This window comes from Muntiacus reevesi, chromosome 6 (assembly GCF_963930625.1).
Source record: "Muntiacus reevesi chromosome 6, mMunRee1.1, whole genome shotgun sequence".
Lineage (NCBI taxonomy): Eukaryota > Metazoa > Chordata > Mammalia > Artiodactyla > Cervidae > Muntiacus > Muntiacus reevesi.
Genome location: NC_089254.1, coordinates 101,698,468 through 101,718,980, shown reverse-complemented (window position 1 = coordinate 101,718,980; position 20,513 = coordinate 101,698,468). Strand labels below are relative to the sequence as shown.

The 20,513-nt window shown below is 38.2% G+C and overlaps 2 protein-coding genes across 2 annotated transcripts; both read right to left on the bottom strand.

Annotated features, from left to right (window-relative positions):
- Positions 1-6,122: 6,122 nt before the first annotated feature.
- LOC136170373 (olfactory receptor 2A1/2A42-like) lies at positions 6,123-7,055 on the bottom strand. The gene has a single exon (XM_065938521.1). The coding sequence runs from the start codon at positions 7,053-7,055 to the stop codon at positions 6,123-6,125; it is 933 nt and encodes a 310-aa protein (XP_065794593.1).
- Positions 7,056-19,110: 12,055 nt separating this feature from the next.
- Positions 19,111-20,043, bottom strand: LOC136170872 (olfactory receptor 2A7-like). Its single transcript, XM_065939418.1, has one exon. It carries the CDS (start codon positions 20,041-20,043, stop codon positions 19,111-19,113), a length of 933 nt encoding a protein of 310 aa, XP_065795490.1.
- Between the last annotated feature and the right edge of the window lie 470 nt (positions 20,044-20,513).

Below are 20,513 nucleotides of genomic sequence, written 5' to 3'. Positions count from 1 at the left end.
TTAACACCTGCTGAATCAGAACCAGTATTTATTCAACATCCTCAGAATTCTTGTCAAGGAATATACATCAAGGCTGTATATTTAACTTATATGTAGGGTACATCATTCAAAATGCTGGGCTGGATGAAGTACAAGCTGGAATCAAAATTGCTGGGAGAAATATGAGTAACCTCAGATATGCAGATGGCACCAACCTTATGGCAGAAAGCAAAGAGGAACTAAAGAGCTTCTTGATGAAGGTGAAAGAAGGGAGTGAAAAAGCTGGCTTAAAACTGAGTTTTCAAATAACTAAGTCCATGGCATTCAGTCCCATCACTTCATGCAAATACATGGGGGAACAATGGAAACAGTGACAGACTTTATATTCTTGGGTTCCAAAATCATGGTGTATGATGACTACAGCCATGAAATTAAAAGAGGTTTTCTCCTTGGAAGAAAAGCTATGACAAACCTATACACCATATTAAAAAACAGAGACATTACTTTGCTGGAAGAGGTCTGTCTAGTCAAAGTTATGGTTTTTCCAGTAGTCATGTACAGATGATGTAAGAGTTCAACCGTAAAGAAGGCTGAGCACCGAAGAACTGATGCTTTTGAACTGTGGTGTTGGAGAAGACTCTTGAGAGTCCCTTGGACTGCAAGGAGTTCCAACCAGTCAATTCCAAATGAAATCAACAACCATGGATATTCATTGGAAGGACTGATGTTGAAGCTGAAGCTCCAATACTTTGGCCATCTGATGTGAAGAACTGACTCATTTGAAAAGACGCTGATGCTGGGAAAGACTGAAGGCAGGAGAAGCGGATGACAGAGGATAAGATGGTTGGATGGCATCACTGACTCAATGGACATGAGTTTGAGCAAACTCTGGGAGATGGCGAAGGACAAGGAAGCCTGGTGTGGGTGTGATGTACTCCATGGGGTCACAAAGAGTTGGACATGACTGAGCCACTGAACAACAACAGATGACTTGTATCAACATTGACACCAGAGAAGCACAAGTCTATACCACCTAGCTGTGAACAGTTGTCCTATAGGTCAGTAGTTGGCAGTGCCCATGTGATATGCCAAGGACACTGTGGGATCCAATTTCTAGCGGCTTCTGAACTTGTTTCCACCCCAGCCTCCCATCCCTATCACTTGCAGTAGTTATAGCCCCTAATTCTTCACCATATCACACAAGACACAGAAGGGTTAACACATTCTATGTATCTACTCTGCTAGTACAAGCACCATCCTGGTTTAGCTATTTGGCATGCTCTTTTTGAAAGGCACATAACCTCTGTTCTACATGATAGAAATGAATATACATAGCTCTTTTTAAATTAAGCAATCTTAATATATGGGCAATAGCTCAGAATCACTGGCAAATGGAATATAATTATTAATATTCTTCCCATAAGAAACTTTTGCAAGAACAGAGTGAATATGGGACTAAAATTGTTTAATGGTTAGTAAGATGTCTAACTTTGAAAGATTAATGGTTGCCATATTTAAGTCACATGCTTTATGGAGGTATATACCTTTTTTTGGATAGGAGTTTTGCTAAATGATGATATTTTATTTAGTCATTTACTGAGTGTCTACTATAAAACAGGACTGGTCTAGCCATTGAAGATGTAAATATCAGAAGGTCCTTTTCAGAAGAACGATTTGCAATTAATCTAGATTGTGTGTGCTTACCCAGTTGTGTCCAACTCTTTGCGACCCCCAGCCCTGCCACCAGTCTCATCTGCCCATGGGATTCTCCAGGCAAGAAGACTGGAGTGGGTTGCCATTTCCTTCTCCAGGGGGTCTTCCCAACCCAGGTATTAAACTTTCATCTCCTGCCTTGCCAGGCAGATTCTTTACCACTTTGCCAGTTACTCAAGATTAGATTGACTCAATTTGAATTCTGATTTCACTTTCTTATTTTTAGTGACAATGAGTGTGTTAATTCTCTAAACTTCAATTTTTATAAATGAGAATACTCTTAGTACTTACTTCACAATTTGTTGTGATGATTACAATCTAAAGATTTTAATATAGTGTTTGGTACACAGGCAGTACTAAATACATTTTAGCTATAATCATATTCTACATACTATGTTCTGCAAATGAGAACAATTTTAAAATGGAAAAAAAGATCAGAAGATAGTTTAACATTGAAAATTATGTGTAAGTAGTTAATTGATAAAGGCTCATAAATTCACATGACTGGCGCTTGTTGAGTACTCGCTGTGTGCTAGGGAGTGTGCTAGTGTTGGTGAAAAGTGATAAGCAGGGTCCAGTTCCTGCCCTTGGGGAGCTCTTCATCTTACAGGTGAAACGTGATACTTACCTGAGCAACATTTTATAAATACCACCCTTTTAACCACTGAGAATGCTGCAAAATGAAATCTGAACTCCTTTGTCTTGGAAAAGGGCTCATTTTAGACAAAATACTATCAAGCATCCATTCTCCCTGTTCTCTGCTGGTGAGGAGCCAGTGAGAAACTATGGCATCAGTCTTCTCTTGCCTTGGTTCTCTTTCACTTCTCAGCTCATTTCCAGAGAACTGCCTCCATCTCTTACCCTTGGAGCCACAGTTCTTCCTTGTTACTACACCCACTGTTCATATATCTCTTTGGAGTCAAGCTGCCTTCTTTAGCAAATGCAAGTCCTTTCTTTTGAAAGCCCAATGCCCTCACTGGTCTCAGTCACTTGCTTTGATCCAGCCTCTCGATTTCCCTGATTTTACCCATAGGTCTGCTCTAGAGAGGCCACTACCCAATGGTAATGATTATAGGGTCAAGAATCAGACTGCCTTACTACAATCCTGCACTGGACTGTCATTCGCTGTGAACTGGGTGAGTTACTCAATCCCTCTGCCTCCATTTCCTTATGTGTAAAGTGGGGATTGTCTCTTGCCTCAAAGGGCTATTTTGAGGATGAAATTGAAACAATTCTTGTAAAGTGCAGTGCCTGGCCTGCAGTGAGAGAAACAGAGAGACAAAATCAGAGATGGAGATAGAGAGAGAGAGAAAGACAGAGGGTGTTGATGTCTTTATAATGACGTTTGATCTTAGCTGAACTAAGTGACCAATCTCAGTGAGAGTAGACTTAATTCTCACCTTCTTCGTGGTCTGCATTCCTCTAGAAGTCCAATGACTTTTGCAACTCTGTCCATAGGTTTTACTCTCCAGGACAACTGAACTCTCATAAACAGTCTCTGATCTTCCAGGCCTCTGAGAGCAAAGAGCAGCTCACTTTGCATACATGAGACAGTGCAGAGATACTACTTTAGTTAACATATCCTTGGGATATCTTAGACTTCTTTATTGAATTACAGTGATATTGACCTATGACATTGTTATGGTTAAGTACACAAGGCTTGGGAGTCAGACTGTCTGAGTAAAAGTCTGGCACTACTTTTCTCGTCCATGCATACATACAACAGACTGACAATAGGGCCCTCTTCCGGGATATGTTGTGATGACTGAACAAGATGATCCATGTAAATGATCGATATAAGTATGGAGTCTACAGAACTGAGTGATTAATTCAAACCTTAACTCTTATTATAAAAACCCACTTTCTTTCCACAGTCAGTAAGCGCTGTTGCCCACACACAGTAATTAAGAGCAGGGTTGAGAAGTTATTAAAGCCCAAATGAAGGCCACACCCTTATTCTACTGAACAACCCTTCTGTTCACTGTTACTGTGAAATTGAGGAAGAGTCGGGAGGAAAGTGGCCATCCTTGCCTCAGGGCAAGTTATAAAGTGGATTTAAAAGTTACACCCTGAAAAAATTATATCAAACATATGGGACTCAATTCTGACCATTTGGTTTGTAAAACAGAATTAATTACCACAAGGCAGAAGAGCCAGTCATACCACACTAGCCACTTATAGTATCAGGTAAAATTTTCTATGAAATTACTGTTGAAAACACACTAGAAAATAATATACAGAGACAGTCTGTACATCTACATAACTTACATTCAACACACAGCATTTTCTGGGAATCTAAAAAACAACAGAAATTATTTGTTTGTACCCATTATCCACCTAGTTTTAATCTTTTAGTAGCCACGAGCTAATCAGTTTACCCCCAAAGCTGTAAACAACATACTATTTCCACTCCATCAGCAAGCTTTTCCTTTATCTTTCCTGCTTTCTCTAAATTCAGTTCAGCTCAGTTTAGTCACTCAGTCGTGTTTGGCTCTTTGCAACCCCATGGACTGCCACACATCAGGCTTCCCTGTCCATTACTAACTCACAGAGCTTGCTCAAACTCATGTCCATTGTGTAGGTGATGTGATCCAACCATCTCATCCTCTGTTGTCCCTTTCTCCTGCCTTCAATCTTTCCCAGCATCAAGGTCTTTTCCAAGGAGTCAAATCTTCGCATCAGGTAGCCAAAGTATTGGAGTTTCAGCTTCAGCATCAGTCCTTCCAATGAATATTCAGGACTGATTTCCTTTAGGATTGACCAGTTGGATCTCATTGCAGTACAATTACTTTTGGATTGACTGGTTTGGATCTCCGAAATACCTTGTATTAATTATGTTCCTTCAATCAACCTGCTTGTTAACTCCCTAATATGACTCAACAATTTTCATATGAGATTTTTCAACATTATGGAGCACAACTAGCTAGACATCTCTGACTTACTCTTGAACAGGAGGAGTGCAATTTTTGAGAGTGGACAAGTGTGCTTTCAGGCTTTGAAGATCACTTCCCTTTATAACTTTCTTTTTTCTTCCAAATTTTGTGACCTATACAATTGGAGAGCTAATATAGTTAGGGCAGGAAAGTGGAAAGACTGTATTCAACTTTGTAGACTCAGGAAATCAATTTAAATAAATGTTAACTTCAGAGATATTAAATTCAGAGTGATCAAAGAAAACGATCATAGTATAATCCAAGCTATGGTTTCTGTAGTAGTCATGTACTGATGTGAGAGTTGGACCATAAAGAAGATTGAGTGCCAAAGAACTGATGCTTTTGAAGTGTGTTGCTAGAGAAAACTCTTTTTTTTTCACTTATTTTTATTAGTTGGAGGCTAATTAATTCACAGTATTGTAGTGTTTTTTGTCATACATTGACATGAATCAGCCATGGACTTACATGTTTTCCCCATCCCGATCCCCCCTCCCACCTCCCTCTCCACCCGATTCCTCTGGGTCTTCCCAGTGCACCAGGCCCGAGCACTTGTCTCATGTATCTAGCCTGGGCTGGTGATCTGTTTCACTATAGATAATATACATATTTCGATGCTGTTCTCTTGAAACATCCCACCCTCGCCTTCTCCCACAAATTCCAAAATTCTGTTCTGTACATCTGTGTCTCTTTTTCTGTTTTGCATATAGGGTTATCATTACCATCTTTCTAAATTCCATATATATGTGTTAGTATGCTGTATTGGTCTTTATCTTTCTGGCTTACTTCACTCTGTATAACGGGCTCCAGTTTCATCCATCTCATTAGAACTGATTCAAATACACACTGAGAAATCAGATCTGCAAGAGACACCTGCACCCCAATGTTCATCACAGCAGTGTTTATTATAGCCAGGACATGGAAGCAACCTAGATGCCCATCAGCAGACGAATGGATAAGGAAGCTGTGGTACATATACACCATGGAATATTACTCAGTCATTAAAAAGAATTCATTTGAATCAGTTCTAATGGAAAAAACTCTTGAGAGTCCCTTGGACTGCAAGGAGATCAAACCAGTAAATCCCAAAGGAAATCAACCCTGAATATTCACTGGATGGACTGATGCTAAATTTGAAGCTCCATATTTTGGCCACCTGATGTGAAGAGCTGACTCATTGGAAGACTCTGATGCTGGGAAAGACTGAGGACAGGAGAAGTGGGTGACAGAAGATGAGATGCTGGGATAGCATCACTGACTCAATGGACATGAGTTTGAGCAAACTCTGGGAGATAGTGAAAGACAGGGAAGCCTGGAGTGCAGTTCATGGAATTCATGGGACCTGCTTAGTGACTGAACAGTAACAATAAAGTCACATCTGATAGAAAAATCAATGAATGCCATATAGCTAAAACTTTTCCTTCAAAGGAAGAGGGAAGTCTTATTCTTGTGTCATCAAGGCACACATAAGAGAGCTTTTTGGGATTCAAATGTCACCAGTTAGAAGTGACTCTCCTTGAACAGTGTTCTCCTCAGGGCACCCTTGACCTCTGCATTCCTCAGGCTGTAGATCAGCGGGTTCAGCATGGGGTTGAAAAGACTATAAAACAGAAAAAGGATCTTCTGCTGCTCCTCAGGGTAGCGGGACTTGGGGGCCATGTACATGATGATGGCACTGCCAAAGAAGAGCCCGACCATGCAGAGGTGGGAGGAGCAGGTGGAGAAGGCCTTTCCGCGGCCCTCGCCTGACTGGATCCTCAGGATGGAGGCCAGGATGCGCGCGTAGGAGAGCAGCACCAGGCAGACGGGCCCCAGTAAGATAAACACACAGGCCGAGAAGATAACAGCTTGGTTCAGCCTGGTGTCAGCACAGGCCAGTTTGAGGACAGACAAGATTTCACAGAAGAAGTGGTTGATTTCATGAGGCCCACAGAAGGGCAGCCTCAGGATGAGACCCACATGAACCAGGGCCAGGAGGGAGCCACATGTCCAGGAAGTCACCACCAGGCTGATGCTGACTCTCCAGCTCACAAGGACAGAATATCGGAGGGGGTGGCAGATGGCCACATACCGATCATAGGACATCACCACCAGGAGAAGACACTCGGTGTGGGCGAAACTCAAGAAGAGAAAGGTCTGTGTGATGCAGCCAGCAAAGGAGATGGGCTTGGCTGGACTCAGGAGGTTGAGCAGCATCTGGGGCACCGTGCTGCAGGCGTAGGCCATGTCAACGATGGCCAGGTGTGAGAGGAAGGAGTACATGGGGGTGTGCAGTCTGGAGTCCAGGGAGATGAGCCCCAGGATGACCCCGTTCCCCAGCAGGGTGAGGACATAGAGCAGGGAGAAGAGCCCAAAGAGGAATAAGTGCATCCTTGGACCAAGAGAAAATCCCAAAAGGATGAACTCTGTAACCATCGTCTGATTTTTCTCCATTTCACTATTAAGAGAGAACCAGGCAGCTATGTGACATCTATCTTATTTAATACCTCACGTATTTTTGGTATATGGAAAACTATTAATAAACATCTTTAAGAACTCATTGAATTATAAATAAGGAAAGAATGAAAAGAAAGGTTAGGGAAGGGTGAAAGGAAGGAAGAAGGAAGCAAAAAAGGAAAGAAAGACAGGCTTTCTATCTAAAGTTAAATGTTCAATAGATTAAATTCTCAATCTAAAATTCAATTTTACAGAAGAGAAATATGTATCAATACAGACTTACCTAGAGCCACTGACACTGTCCTGAAATTAAGAAATATCAAACCAGATTACAAGAAAATAATCATGAAATATGGATTGTCTCAGAGCTACTTATGTCCAAATCAGTAGGAGAACTACCGGGTAGTAGAAAGAATCAGAAATAATTGGCATTTAAATCCCATGTTCATTGATTGGAAGAATTAGTACATGTTACCAAAAGCCATAGATGAATTCAGTGTAGCCCTTTTCAAAATTCCAATGGTATTTCTAACAGAACTAGAAAAATAATCCTAGATATTTAAGGAATCGCCAGAATCCCAGAATAGCCAAGGCAATCCTGAGAAAGAAGAACAAAGCTTAAGGCTTTCTACTTCTAGATCTCAAGCTATATTGCAAAGTTACAGTAGTTAAAACAATACTTTACTGGCATAAAGACAGAGACACAGACCGATTAAACAGGATTGAGGGCACAGAAATAAATCCCTGCAAATATATTCAACTAATATTTAACAAGGGAGCCAAAAATACTAGTGTAGAAAAGACAATCTCTTCAGTAAATGTGCAAATTGGAAAGTCATATATAAAAGAATGAAATTAGACTCCTATTTTACACTACTCACAACAATTAGCACACAGTGGATTAAAGTCTTAAACATAAAAACTGAAACTACAAAGAAATAAATAAACCGTAAAATAAAAGATCCTTGACATGGCTCTTGGCAATGAATTTTTGACATGACATCTAAAGCAAAATAAAAAATAAGCAAATGGAACTACCTCAAACTAAAAGGTTCTGCACAGCGAAAAATGAAAAGATGAACAGAATGAAAAGACAACATAAGGCATGGGAAAAGCTACTTTCAAACCATATATATTGAGCAAGGGGTTGATATTCAAAATATATATTAAATAACTCCACACAACTCAGCAGCAAAAAAGCAAATAGTCCAATCTAAATGTGGATAAAGAATCTGAATGGACTTTTTCCCAAAGAATACATACAGATAACCAACAGGTACCTGAAAAGTTATTCAGTATCACTCAATATCAGACAAATGAAATCAATATTACAGTGACATATCACATCATGCCTGTTAGAATGGTTATGATCAAAAAGATGAGATGACAAATGTTGACAAAGATGTGAAGAAAAGGGAACCCTTTTACACTGTTGGTGGAAGTGAAAATTGTTACAGTTACTGTGAAAAACAATAGGAAGTTTTCCCTGAAAATAAAAATGGAATTACCATACAATCTAGCAATTTCTCCTGGGCATTTATCTGAAGGAAAAAAAAAAAAACAGACCACTAACTCAAGAAGTTATCTGTACCCCCATGTTCACATCAGCATTACTCACAATAGTCAAGACATGGAAACAGCCTAAGTTTTCACCAACAGATGAGAGGATAAAGAAGTAGAGAGAGTGTGTCTGTACATATTCAGCCATAGAAAGAAGGGAATCCTGCCATTTGTGACATGAATGGACCTTGAGGGCATTCTGCTTAGGGAAATAAACGAGACAGAGAAAGACAAATACTGTATGATCTCATTTATATGTGGGAGCTAAAAACCAACCACCAAACTGATAGACAAGGGATTACATTTGTGGTTACCAGGATTGAAGGGTAGGTATGGAGGGGAAACTAGATGAACATACTCAATAGGGACAAACTTCTAGCTATAAGATAAATAAGTACTAGTGACTATAGCTAACATAATGAATATAATTAGCATTACTCTACGGTGTATTTAAAAGGTGTAAGAGAGTCAAAACCCTATGACTTCTAACCACAAGAAAAAAACACAGTTTCTCTTTTTTCGGTTATCAACATGTGAGATGGATTTTTAAATTTATTTTTTAGTTTTAAAATTTTAAAAAGTTATTTTATACTAGAGTACCAATTAACTATGCTATGATAGATGTTTACTAGATTTATTGTGGTGATCATTTTACAGCATTTGTAACTCAAATCATTACAGTGTATACCTTAAATTTAGATAATACTGTATGTTAATGATATCTCAATAAAACTGGAAAACATTTTTAAAAGAGAATAAGATTGATCATAGCCTAGAATCAGGAACTAGACCCATCTTGCTATTAATTCAATCCTCCATATGTGGGAAATGTTTTATATCTGAAATCCAAGACATATTACCATGTAAACAAAAAAGCATAGTGACTGAAATCAGCAATAAGGATTAATACATATTTTATAAGTGTCTAACAGAAACAATGATAAAGCTTGCCTCTTGACAAATGGCAGCATCAGTATCTCAGTGGTAAGATATCTAGTCTATGAGTTTGTGATTTGGTAAATTAAACTTTGTTTTCTTACCTTATATCTTGGGTGATAGTTTTCTCAATCAACTATGTCAAAATTCAACATTATTTTTAGTGCAAACATTTGTCAGTGCCATTGCAAAAAAAAGTAACTTGAGGTTTAGCTATTTTTAGGATTAATGTGAAAAAAGGTGCTGTTTTTGGCCACGCCTAATTTAGCTATCCTCAATACCAGTGGCGATATCAACATGGATGTAAGAGATAGAATTGAATTTTGAGAGAGAAATTTGGAAACATATACCGAAGTGATGAGAATAACAACCTATAGGTAAAAACAAGATAATATCAAGAAACACGTGACTGAAGAGTTTGGGGACTCTCCAGAAGTCCACCTAAGGTGCTTTGAAATGGTACTAGGGAGGCGGGACAGAAAGTTGAGATTGACTGCAAATGTAGTCACTTGAGTGAGTTCCTGTTAGAGAAAGACTGTGGGTGAAAGGAAGGAGCTGCTCTGTACAGAGCACAGACAGAAGGTCAGAGAGGCCGCGCTGTCTGTGCGTCTTACAGACCTTCAGGGGAAGGGAAGCCTGACCAGTTGACACAAGGACTCTATGCATCAGGCAATTCTATGTCCACAGTCTAGATGGATGGCTTGGATGACCAGCCTCAGTAATCCTCGTCAGTAAGATCCCTGACTAGTCCCTCCTGCTCTGATTTTGTGTTCACCAATTCACCATTTAACTAAAGACTTAACATTTAAGAGAACGCTCAGTTGTGTCCAACTCTTTGCAACCCCATGGACTATTCATTTCATGGAATTCTCCAGGTCAGAATACTGGAGTGGGTAGCCTTTCCCTTCTCCAGGGAATCTTCCGAAGCCAGGAATTGAATCCAGGTCTCCCACATTGCAGGCAGATTCTTTACCAGCTGAGCCACCAACGAAGAAGAGGAATGCATCAATCAGCAAAGTTGTTTGCTTATTATGCAATTGCAGTGCAAATTCTAAATGAAAACATTTAGATGTTCTGGCTTATGCATTATCCGACTGTGGTTTACATAGTGTGATGTAGTTCCTGAACACTTTCAAAAGCTGGATCTAAAAAGTGAGGACCAGAGTCCGGACCAAGGTAACCTCACTAAAGCAAAACTCAGGGAAAGAAATGGATCCCTTCCTAACAACTACAGATGAGATGTCTCTTTCCTCCTCAGCATTATTCATAAGTTGTCAAATTGCCTGGACACAAAAGTAACCTAACTAATACAATAAAAAGTCCTTATTTATTACCAGGGATTATTTGACTTTACGTTAATATTAAACATTTCTGTGCTTAACAAACTTTCTATATTTTTAAAGCACATACAACATGTAAGAATATTTGACTGTGGAAGATCTACAATATATTTGAATCCATCCCCTCCTAAAACAGCAATTTCCTTTTCCAATTTTCCTTTATAGGAAAATACAAATGGAAAAAGAAATACAGTACAAATCATGATTTTTTTATATTGAAAGTGAAAGACAGATGAAAAAGGTCAGAATGCATGTATATTCTTTTAAGAACAGTAGCCATATTTATTTCAAATTAGATTTATTTTAAAGCACAGGAATACGCTTGTTCATTTTTATACCCCTGGCAGTTAATAAATATTTGTTGAATGACAAAGTAATAAACATAAACAAATGAGTAAACATCTAAATTGTGATGTTCTTATCTCAGGTCTTGTGTCTTTTAAAATATATTCTACTATCACTATTTCAAGTTCAGCTCATTTGTCCCAAAGAAAGTATAGAAATTCAGAAGAATTTCACCCCAATGATTTGGACTAAAATAGGATTTTAAAATTTTAATAAGAATAACTAAAGAATTTATAAATTGTTTTAAATAATTAAATTTTGGATACACTTCTTTAGTTTTCCTTATTTTTATTAGCTATCTACATATCTAATATTAGTTAAAAACAGTCAAATGGGATGCAAACAGATTCAACTTAAACTGCTGATGGGGTTAAAGGGGAAGTATCATAGTTCCAAGCATACCTTATAAGCATAGTGATGTCTATTAATTCATATATGTACAGTTCCAGAGTTAAAAAATGGCAAATTATTATCTGGTTAATAAATAATCAGGCAACTCTACAGTCCTAAGGTAAATATTTAAGAAGGAAATAATTTTATATATAAATAAAACATCAGAACCTGATGAAACCTTAACTTAAAAAGTAAATCTTGAAGCAATAGGGAGTTGGAAGTTTCTTTTCTAAGTAGGCATGTGTGAAGAAGAACTCCTAAGATGATCACCCATGTTTATCCATAGCTCAGCTGAACTGTAAGGGTGTTTACTAGCAAGTAATAAGGAAGAACTGAAAACTAATTCATCTTAGTGCTTACGTAGGGCTAAGCCAAGACTTTGCAAAGTTGTTGTATGAGGTAAGGACTGACAAGTGACTTTTCCCAGATACAAGAACTACTGCTGAGCATAGAGAAGAACTGTCAGTTTCACATAGTGAAAGGCAATTTGAGAATCTGTTAAAGGTTAATGATAATTGATCATACTATTGAGTGCTTCCTATATACCAGGTACTGTGGAAGTACATAGTGAAGCAGGTTGATGGTTCTGGGCTCTGTGAAGACATGACTGTGAAAATGTGCTTCAGGAGAAAGAGTGGGGATATACAGTAAAAATGTGCACATAAAATGGAAACATCCTATAAAAAGAAAATGTAAAGAATTATTGACCATCTCATCCTTCTCCTTCCTTGCTATTCCACTTCTTAACCTCTTGGTCCTTTTCTTTACACTTTCCATCCTCATCACAAAAACTTATCCTCCAACCTACAGAAAATATGTTACTCATACTTACTGAGTACATTCTAGCTGCCTGATAATCTTTAATGCTACATTTAATGAAAGATAAATATAAGACATGGATTTAATGTCCATTTGGCTTCATAACACACTGTAATAAATATGTTCTCATGGATTTAGTATATATTGTGACTATGCCTACCATAATATAAATGCATAATTTATACAATAACCAATATGCTGATAATCCTGAAATGCAACACCTTTCCATAATATACATATAATGGTTTCCTTTGGCTTGGAAAATTTCCAAATGTTCCATTTAAATCCACAATACAGAAACTTCTTTCTTTTTTAGTGTTATCTTTTTCAAGTAAATCTTTATTGCATGGATATTTCTCCACCAATAACACAAAATTAATGAAATCCTAAACACCCTTGAATACTTTGTTTATAAAATGTGCATCTAATTACTCATATAGAATATGAATGATGAGCATGTATTTTTAACATTAACAGAGAATATTTATTTCTCTTTCTGAGACTTCTAGTGGTAACAATAATAGCTAATAATAATAATAAACTACATGCCACATCAGATCTAAGAGAAATAAATGGTAAAATAAAATATGGCAATTGGTTAGCGCCCCCATTTGGACTCAAGATCTCAGAAGAGGAAAGCATCTGCAGGCTGGATGGGGTCCTGCTCTGGGGAGCTTCTATGGGAGCTGTAGAGCCCTCACCTCTGCTCCAGATTGGAAATGGGACCAGATCCTTAGAAAAGGAGGTTTATTCTCTGATGGGCTCAACCTCGCTGTAGCTCTTGAGGGTTCACTGGAAGGGGTGGCTGTGACATGTAGCGCATGCCCAGCTCCCCTGGAGAGGGGAGACAAAGCAACTCTTCTTTTCTGTTTCCCTTCTCATCCCCACAGACAGCCCCAGGGCACCCCCCTGAGAAAACATCACTTACAGTCCCTGAATACTGGGCATTATTTGGATTTCATGAATCCCAGCACTGCTGTGGTTCTTAAGTCTCCAGATGGTTCGGCTGAACTGTAAGAAAGCTGAACCAGTGTGACAAGGAATAAGCTCCCGGCATTAAGCTCTGTCGTTCAGCTTCTCCCCTGTGTGATCTGGGTCCCTTGTGTTGAGCAGAGGTGGGAGGAAAGCATCCTGAAGAAACAGCTGATTCCAAGTAACAACTCACGGTGCGCAGATGCTGCAGAGAGCTGGTTATGGAGGCAGGGGTGGACTGGGGAGTCAAAGGGACGAGGTATCCCAAGGGACTTATTAGACGCCACCTAAGGGAGGATTGTCTGAGAATCTCTAACCTCCATTCCGAGTCCAGTCCCTAAGAGGAGTGGAGGAAAGGACCCTCCCCAAGACAGCTTTCCTTAGCAATCTCCTGCCTCTTCTGGGGATGAGAGAATATTTTGTATCTCGGATGTTGTCATATTTATTTGAATTTTGCTGCATTCTTTTACTGAACATAAAGGAGTTAAATTGCTATTTTGGAAATTTCACATCAATCAATCAGGCTAGTTAAGAACTAATAAGTGCATTATAGTGTGATTCCTGACTTGCTGGGATCATGACATAAACTTGGGGGAAACTGGGCACAGTTACCAAGTTCTGAGAATGTGTCCACCTGTGTTCCTGCTCTATGGACCCACTGTGAGAAGAAACACACATTTGGGGATACCAAAGCTGGCTCCTAATGGTGTGAAATTCCAGGTGCATATTAGGCAATCCATAAACATTGGGACTTTTCTTTCTTTCTTTCAATGTTCTTGGTGACCTGCAAAAATGTGGAAATCAGGAAACCAACATATAAAAGAAAAACCAAAATATTGTGAAAACAATAGATTAGGACTTGGTTTCTATGTTCATTTACCCTGGAGAAATGTGGAAATCAGGAAACTAATACATAAAAGAAAAACTAAAGTACTGTGAAAACAATAGATTAGGACATAGTTTTCTATGTTCTTTTGACCATTAAAAAAGTAAAAAATTTAACTAAGACAATAATAAATATAAATGTTTATGTTACCAAACAATCTGTAGGGAAATGCATCATCCCAAAATTACAATTTTTTTTTTTCTACATATCAAGGTGACATAGCTTTTAACTTGTGGACACCTTCTAAAGGTGATCAGAGTAACCATATACAAAACATAGATGTATACAAAGGAAAATAACATACATAATATAGTCCCCTTTTAATTACAATAAATATGGTTTCAAATATTTTATTATGTCAGCATTGAGCACTTCATATAATCACTGATCTTAGGATCCTGATGCTGGGAAAGACTGAGGGTAGGCGAAGAAGGGGTCGACAGAGGATGAGATGGTTGGATGGCATAATCAACTCAATGGACATGAGTGTGAGCAAACTCTGGGAGATGGTGAAGGACAGGGAAGCCCGGGACAAATGCAGCTCATGGGATTGCAAAGAGTCACACACGACTTAGCAACTGAACAATGACATTAACCATTATGGCTATAGCAAGGTTCGCTAGGATTTGAACATAATTTCCATTTGAAAGTAGAATAAATAAAAATCAATACATTGATAATATAAATACCTCCCAAATTATCTTAATAACTGGCTTGCAAATTAGTGGCTTTTAAAAAACAACTAGTCACTTAATTGATAAAATAAATATCCAAGTCAAGGATGAACCTATCTTCAGGAAGTCATGAAAGTCTTGGGATTGTAACTTATGGAAAATTACAATTGTAAAATATTTTTATTAACAGTATTTCTGGAGTAATTATCTATTGAAAAATCAAAAGTTCAATGTTTCTTTTGGAATACTGAAAAATGGGAAATTAAAGAGGCAGAATTTGCTTACTGAGCACAGCTCAAGAAAGAGAAACTTTAGCTAGTAGTACTGGTTTCTGATTATGAGAATTGTGACCTATTTTGCAAAATTTATTCTAATTTTGGGCTTCCCTGGTAGCTCAGATGGTAAATAAAGAATTTGCCTGCAATGCAGGAGATGAAGGTTCAATCCCTGGGTCGGGAAGATCTCCTGGAGAAGGGAACTGATACCTACTCTAGTATTCTTGCGTGGAGAATTACATCATATATGATAATCATGCCAAAAATACATTACCAGGTGTGACAAGTTCTCAAATGCAAAGTAGACATGTTCAAACTATGATACTATTGTGCTCATTTCACATGCTAGCAAGGTAATGCTCAAAATACTTCAAGCTGGGCTTCAACAGTACGTGAACCGAGAACTTCCAGATGTACAAACTGGATTTAGAAATGGCAGAGGAAGCAGAGATCAAATTGCCAACATCAGTTGGATCACAGAAAAAGGAAGGGAATTCCAGAAAAACATCTACTTCTGCTTTATTGACTACGCCAAAGCCTTTGACTGTGTGGATTACAATAAACTGTGGGAAATTCTTCAAGAGATGTGAGTACCAGACTACTTGACCTGCCTCCTGAGAACCTATAGGCAGGTCAAGAATCAACAGGTAGAACCGATTATGGAAAAATGGACAGGTTCCAAATTGGGAAAGAGGTACATTAAGGCTGTATATTGTCACCCTGCTTATTAAACTTACATGCAGAGTACATCATGAGAAATGCCGGGCTGCATGAAGCACAAGTCAGAATCAAGATTGCTGGGAGAAATATCAGTAACCTCAGATATGCAGAAGGCACCACCCTAATGGCAGAACCAAAGAGAAACTAAAGAGCCTCTTGATGAAAGTGAAAGAAGAGAGTGAGAAAGCTTACTTAAAATTCAACCTTAAAAAAACTAAGATCATGGTATCTGGTCCCATCACTTCACGGCAAATAGATGGGGAAACAATGGAAACAGTGAGACACTTTTTTTTTCTTGGACTCTAAAATCACTGCAGATGGTGAAGGCAGCTCTGAAATTAAAAGAGCCTTTCTCCTTGGAAAAAAAGTTATGACCAACCTAGACAGTGTATTAAAAATCAGAGACATTACTTTGCTAACAAAGTTCTGTGTAGTCAAAGCTGTGGTTTTTCTAGTAGTCATGTATGTATGTGAGAGTTGGTCTATAAAGAAAGCTGAGCACCAAAGAATTGATGCTTTCGAACTGTAGTGTTGGAGACTCTTGAGAGTCCCTGGGACTGAAAGGTGATCAAAGGAGTCAATCCGAAATGAAATCAGTCCTGAATATTCATTGGAAGGACTGACACCGAAACTGAAGCTCCAATACTTTGGACACCTGATTCCAAGAGCTGACTTGTTGAAAAGACCCTGATGCTGGGAAAGATTGAAGGCAGAAGAACTGACGACAGTGGACAAGATGTATGGATGGCATCACTGACTCGGGAGATGGTGAAGGACAGAGAAGCTTGGTGTGTTGCAGTCCACTACATTGCAAAGAGTCAGACACGACTGAGCAACTGAACAACACTCTAATTTTAGAAAATACCCTTCAATGTTATTTAATTGCATTAGCTCTGACTCCAGGCTTTGAAGCATGTTTTTGTTTTTTGTTTTTTTATTCCTCACTTAGATTTTTTTAAGGAAAACTGAAAGATTTTGGATAATGGGTATAGGTAATTCTTTTCCTGAGAAGAAACATCTGTTGTTATAAAGGTTCAAATTGACATCCATGTTAAACATGATTATCTCATGAGTTATGTGAGGGTCAGTAAATTCTTCAGTGACCATAACCTCCCAGTGAAAAAGCCCCACACTGGATAAACACTAATGTTCTAATTATGATTTCACAGTCTAGTTCTAATTATGATCTCACAGTCTAATCATCAAAAATTCCCACAGATAGGGTTAATTAACAGGGTTAGAACACTATTTCCTGATTTAATTAAGTATAAAGTTCATTAAGGACTAAAGATTAACCCCACTAAACAAGAACACTGATCCCCTTATTGAAATGATATTTGTTCGATAACATAAAACACTTTGATACAGTTATTTCTCTTAATCTCCCAAATGCTTAATTGTTCGGCAGAGCTTAACTCTACTAAACTTGACAGAATTTACTTCTTCAATCTACTCTAGAGTTTAACTTATAATCAAAATATTTCTGTAACTGTGCTTAAAAGCCTTTACCTATCTCCAAGCTTTACCATTTTCCAAGTAGTTGGGACTTGAATATATTCCAAAATAACATTTAAAAATATATAATCTGCTCTGGGAGTTGGTGATGTACAGGGAAGCCTGGCGTGTTATAGTCTATGGGTTGCAAAGAGTCGGACATGACTGAGTGACTGAACTGAACAGAATCTGCAAAAGATGCAATTTATTTTATATCCCTTAAAAAGTGTTTTTTTTCCAGCAGTATAAAACTCAGGTTAACAAGCTTCTTAAAGTTTTGTCTGTCTGTGTATTTAGCCACAAAATATTGATATTTAAAAAATTTATTTATCATTTGGAGGAAATTTTTTTAACTGTGTAAATACCTCACTTAATTCTGTCTTTTGAGATTATAGTAATCTATATGGCATTCTACATAGGGTATCAGGAAATTTCTGTTTCTGTTGATATCATTTGAGGTTTTTTCATTTTAAGAATAACCAAAGAGTAATAAATCATGTATTTTCCCTATTTTGTTTTGTTCTTAATCTCCAAAAGATCGACTAGCCTCTTGGGCATTTTATCTTTATTCATTTCCTTTTCATGCATCATATTTACCCTGCACCTGTTCCTATGAATATTCTCTTATAGAACTTCTCCCACGTCTCTATTTTCTAAATACAACAATCAAACTTTTCTACAGCTTGTACACTAGGTAGGTAATCAGCTTTGCAAATTCTTTCAGATTGCTTTGAGAAACTTGGTTTTCTCTTTAAATCCTTGAAAGAGAAAAATAGATTGATTTCATATACTGGGTAAGTAGGAAAATGTATATAGAATAAATTTTTTAATCTCAAATTTAGAAGACTATGAAACTGAATGAGGGCATTCCCTGAGATGTATTTTGGAATACTTGTCCAAGATGAACTAGAGGGTTGGATTTATCATTTCCATATAATAGAGAAGAGCACTGTATATTTAGACCTTATCCTCTTTACAGGATCACTGTGCAGAAACAAAAAATCATTTTGCTAGAGAAGATAGAGGACGTGTTCACAGTGAATCAATCAATATCAAGATTTCTGGTTCTAATAGATGGCTAATTAAATGTTATTTAAAAAATTTCATGTGACCAAGTAAGTTTGGAAAACACTGGCTAACAATTGGAATAGAATTCCTCTGTATTTACCATAGTAATTTTTACAGTTTTTACCATGATAGTATGAATTGTGAGCCCCCTAAAATGAATCATCTTATATGCAATAACTCTCAAGCTCATTTGACCCCAGAATTTATTTTTAAAGCTCTCTTCAAGAGCTAGAGATTCGAGGAAAACATTTTGGCAGATATGCAGCTGGAACATAGCTTGATGAAGAAATTATAAAGACTATTATTCTAGACCTGTGACTTCCAAATATTTGTCTATAACATTCAACAGCATCACAAATTGCTATTGGTAATATGAGGATAATGATAATATTTAAAGGTGCAGTTTTCTAAAATACTTCCCACATCTACTGAATCAGTGATCTAATGGTGGGTAAGGAGATTTACTTTATTTTTAATAAGCATCTCAGATAATCTTATGTAGGGTTGGGCTTGAGAGCTTTTGAAATAATATCCTCTTAGGTCATTGTCAACCCTGATGTGGTCATCTTTTCATAAAACTCTCTTTATTCCCAGCACTCTCTTCATGGCATTCTTTACTTCTGAATTCTTAAGAGTATAGATAAGGGGATTGAGCATGGGATTGAAAAGGCTGTGAAACAGGAGAAGATATTTCTTCTGTTCCTTGGGGTTCCCATACCTGGGTCCAACATACATGATAATGGCTGTGCCATAAAAGAGTCCAACCACACAGAGGTGAGATGAGCAGGTGGAGAAGGCTTTTCTTTGCCCTTCCCCAGACTGGAGCCTAAGGATGGCACAGAGGATGCACATATATGAGATTATAATTGAGGAGAAGGGTCCCACTAGCACAGAAATTGCTCCAGCCAATACCATTATCTCATTGATGCGTGTATCTGCACAAGCAAGTTTGAGAACAGCCATGATTTCACAGAAGAAATGATCGATTTTCTGGGCGATGCAGAAGGGCAAGGGTAAAAGTAACACTAGATGAACCAAAGACAGAAGGACTCCAATGGTCCAGGAAGTCACCACCAGCATGATGCAGACTCTCCAGTTCATGATAACTGAATACCGGAGTGGGTGGCAGATGGCCACATACCGATCATAGGACATCACCACCAGGAGCAGACATTCTGTGACAGCAAATGTCAGGAAGAGAAAGGTCTGTGTGATGCAGCCAGCAAAGGAGATGGGCTGGGCTGGACTCAGGAGGTTGAGCAGCATCTGGGGCACCGTGCTGCAGGCGTAGGCCAGGTCAACGATGGCCAGGTGTGAGAGGAAGAAGTACATGGGGGTGTGCAGCCTGGAGTCCAGGGAGATGAGCCCCAGGATGACCCCGTTCCCCAGCAGCGTGAGGACATAGAACAGGGAGAAGAGCCCAAAGAGGAGCGTCAGAGTCTTTGTGTCAAGGGGAAATCCCAGGAGGATGAATTCAGTGACAGAGGTCGTATTGTCTCCCATACCCCTGCGACAGAAGGAACTGAGCTGATGTCCAGGGTTAAAGAGACGTCTCTGAAAATAGACTTATGTCACCTTATACGTTTCTGTGGTATAAAAGTGTATCCAGAAATACTTTCAATGATTTTTTTGTGTTTTTAAATGGAATTTTAAATAGTTTATTTGGTAATCCTAAAATGTATACATGTACATCAATACATATATGCATATATTTTCTTTCTTGCTATGTTTTTAAGAGGGTAAAATTTCAAAATAAGTATGTTGCCACATGTTAATCAAATATATAGTTTTTGTTTCATTCAGTGAAATACCTCATATCACTGAAATAAATTCTATTCTTCTTGCTTATATTAAAGTTACCTCTATTTTTTTCCCAGAAACTATGACACCTAACTGATATACAAGCTAAAGTCCTTAAGCTGCTATCCATTAATCCTGAGTTGGAAGGGTTTATCTAGGACAGCACATTCTCT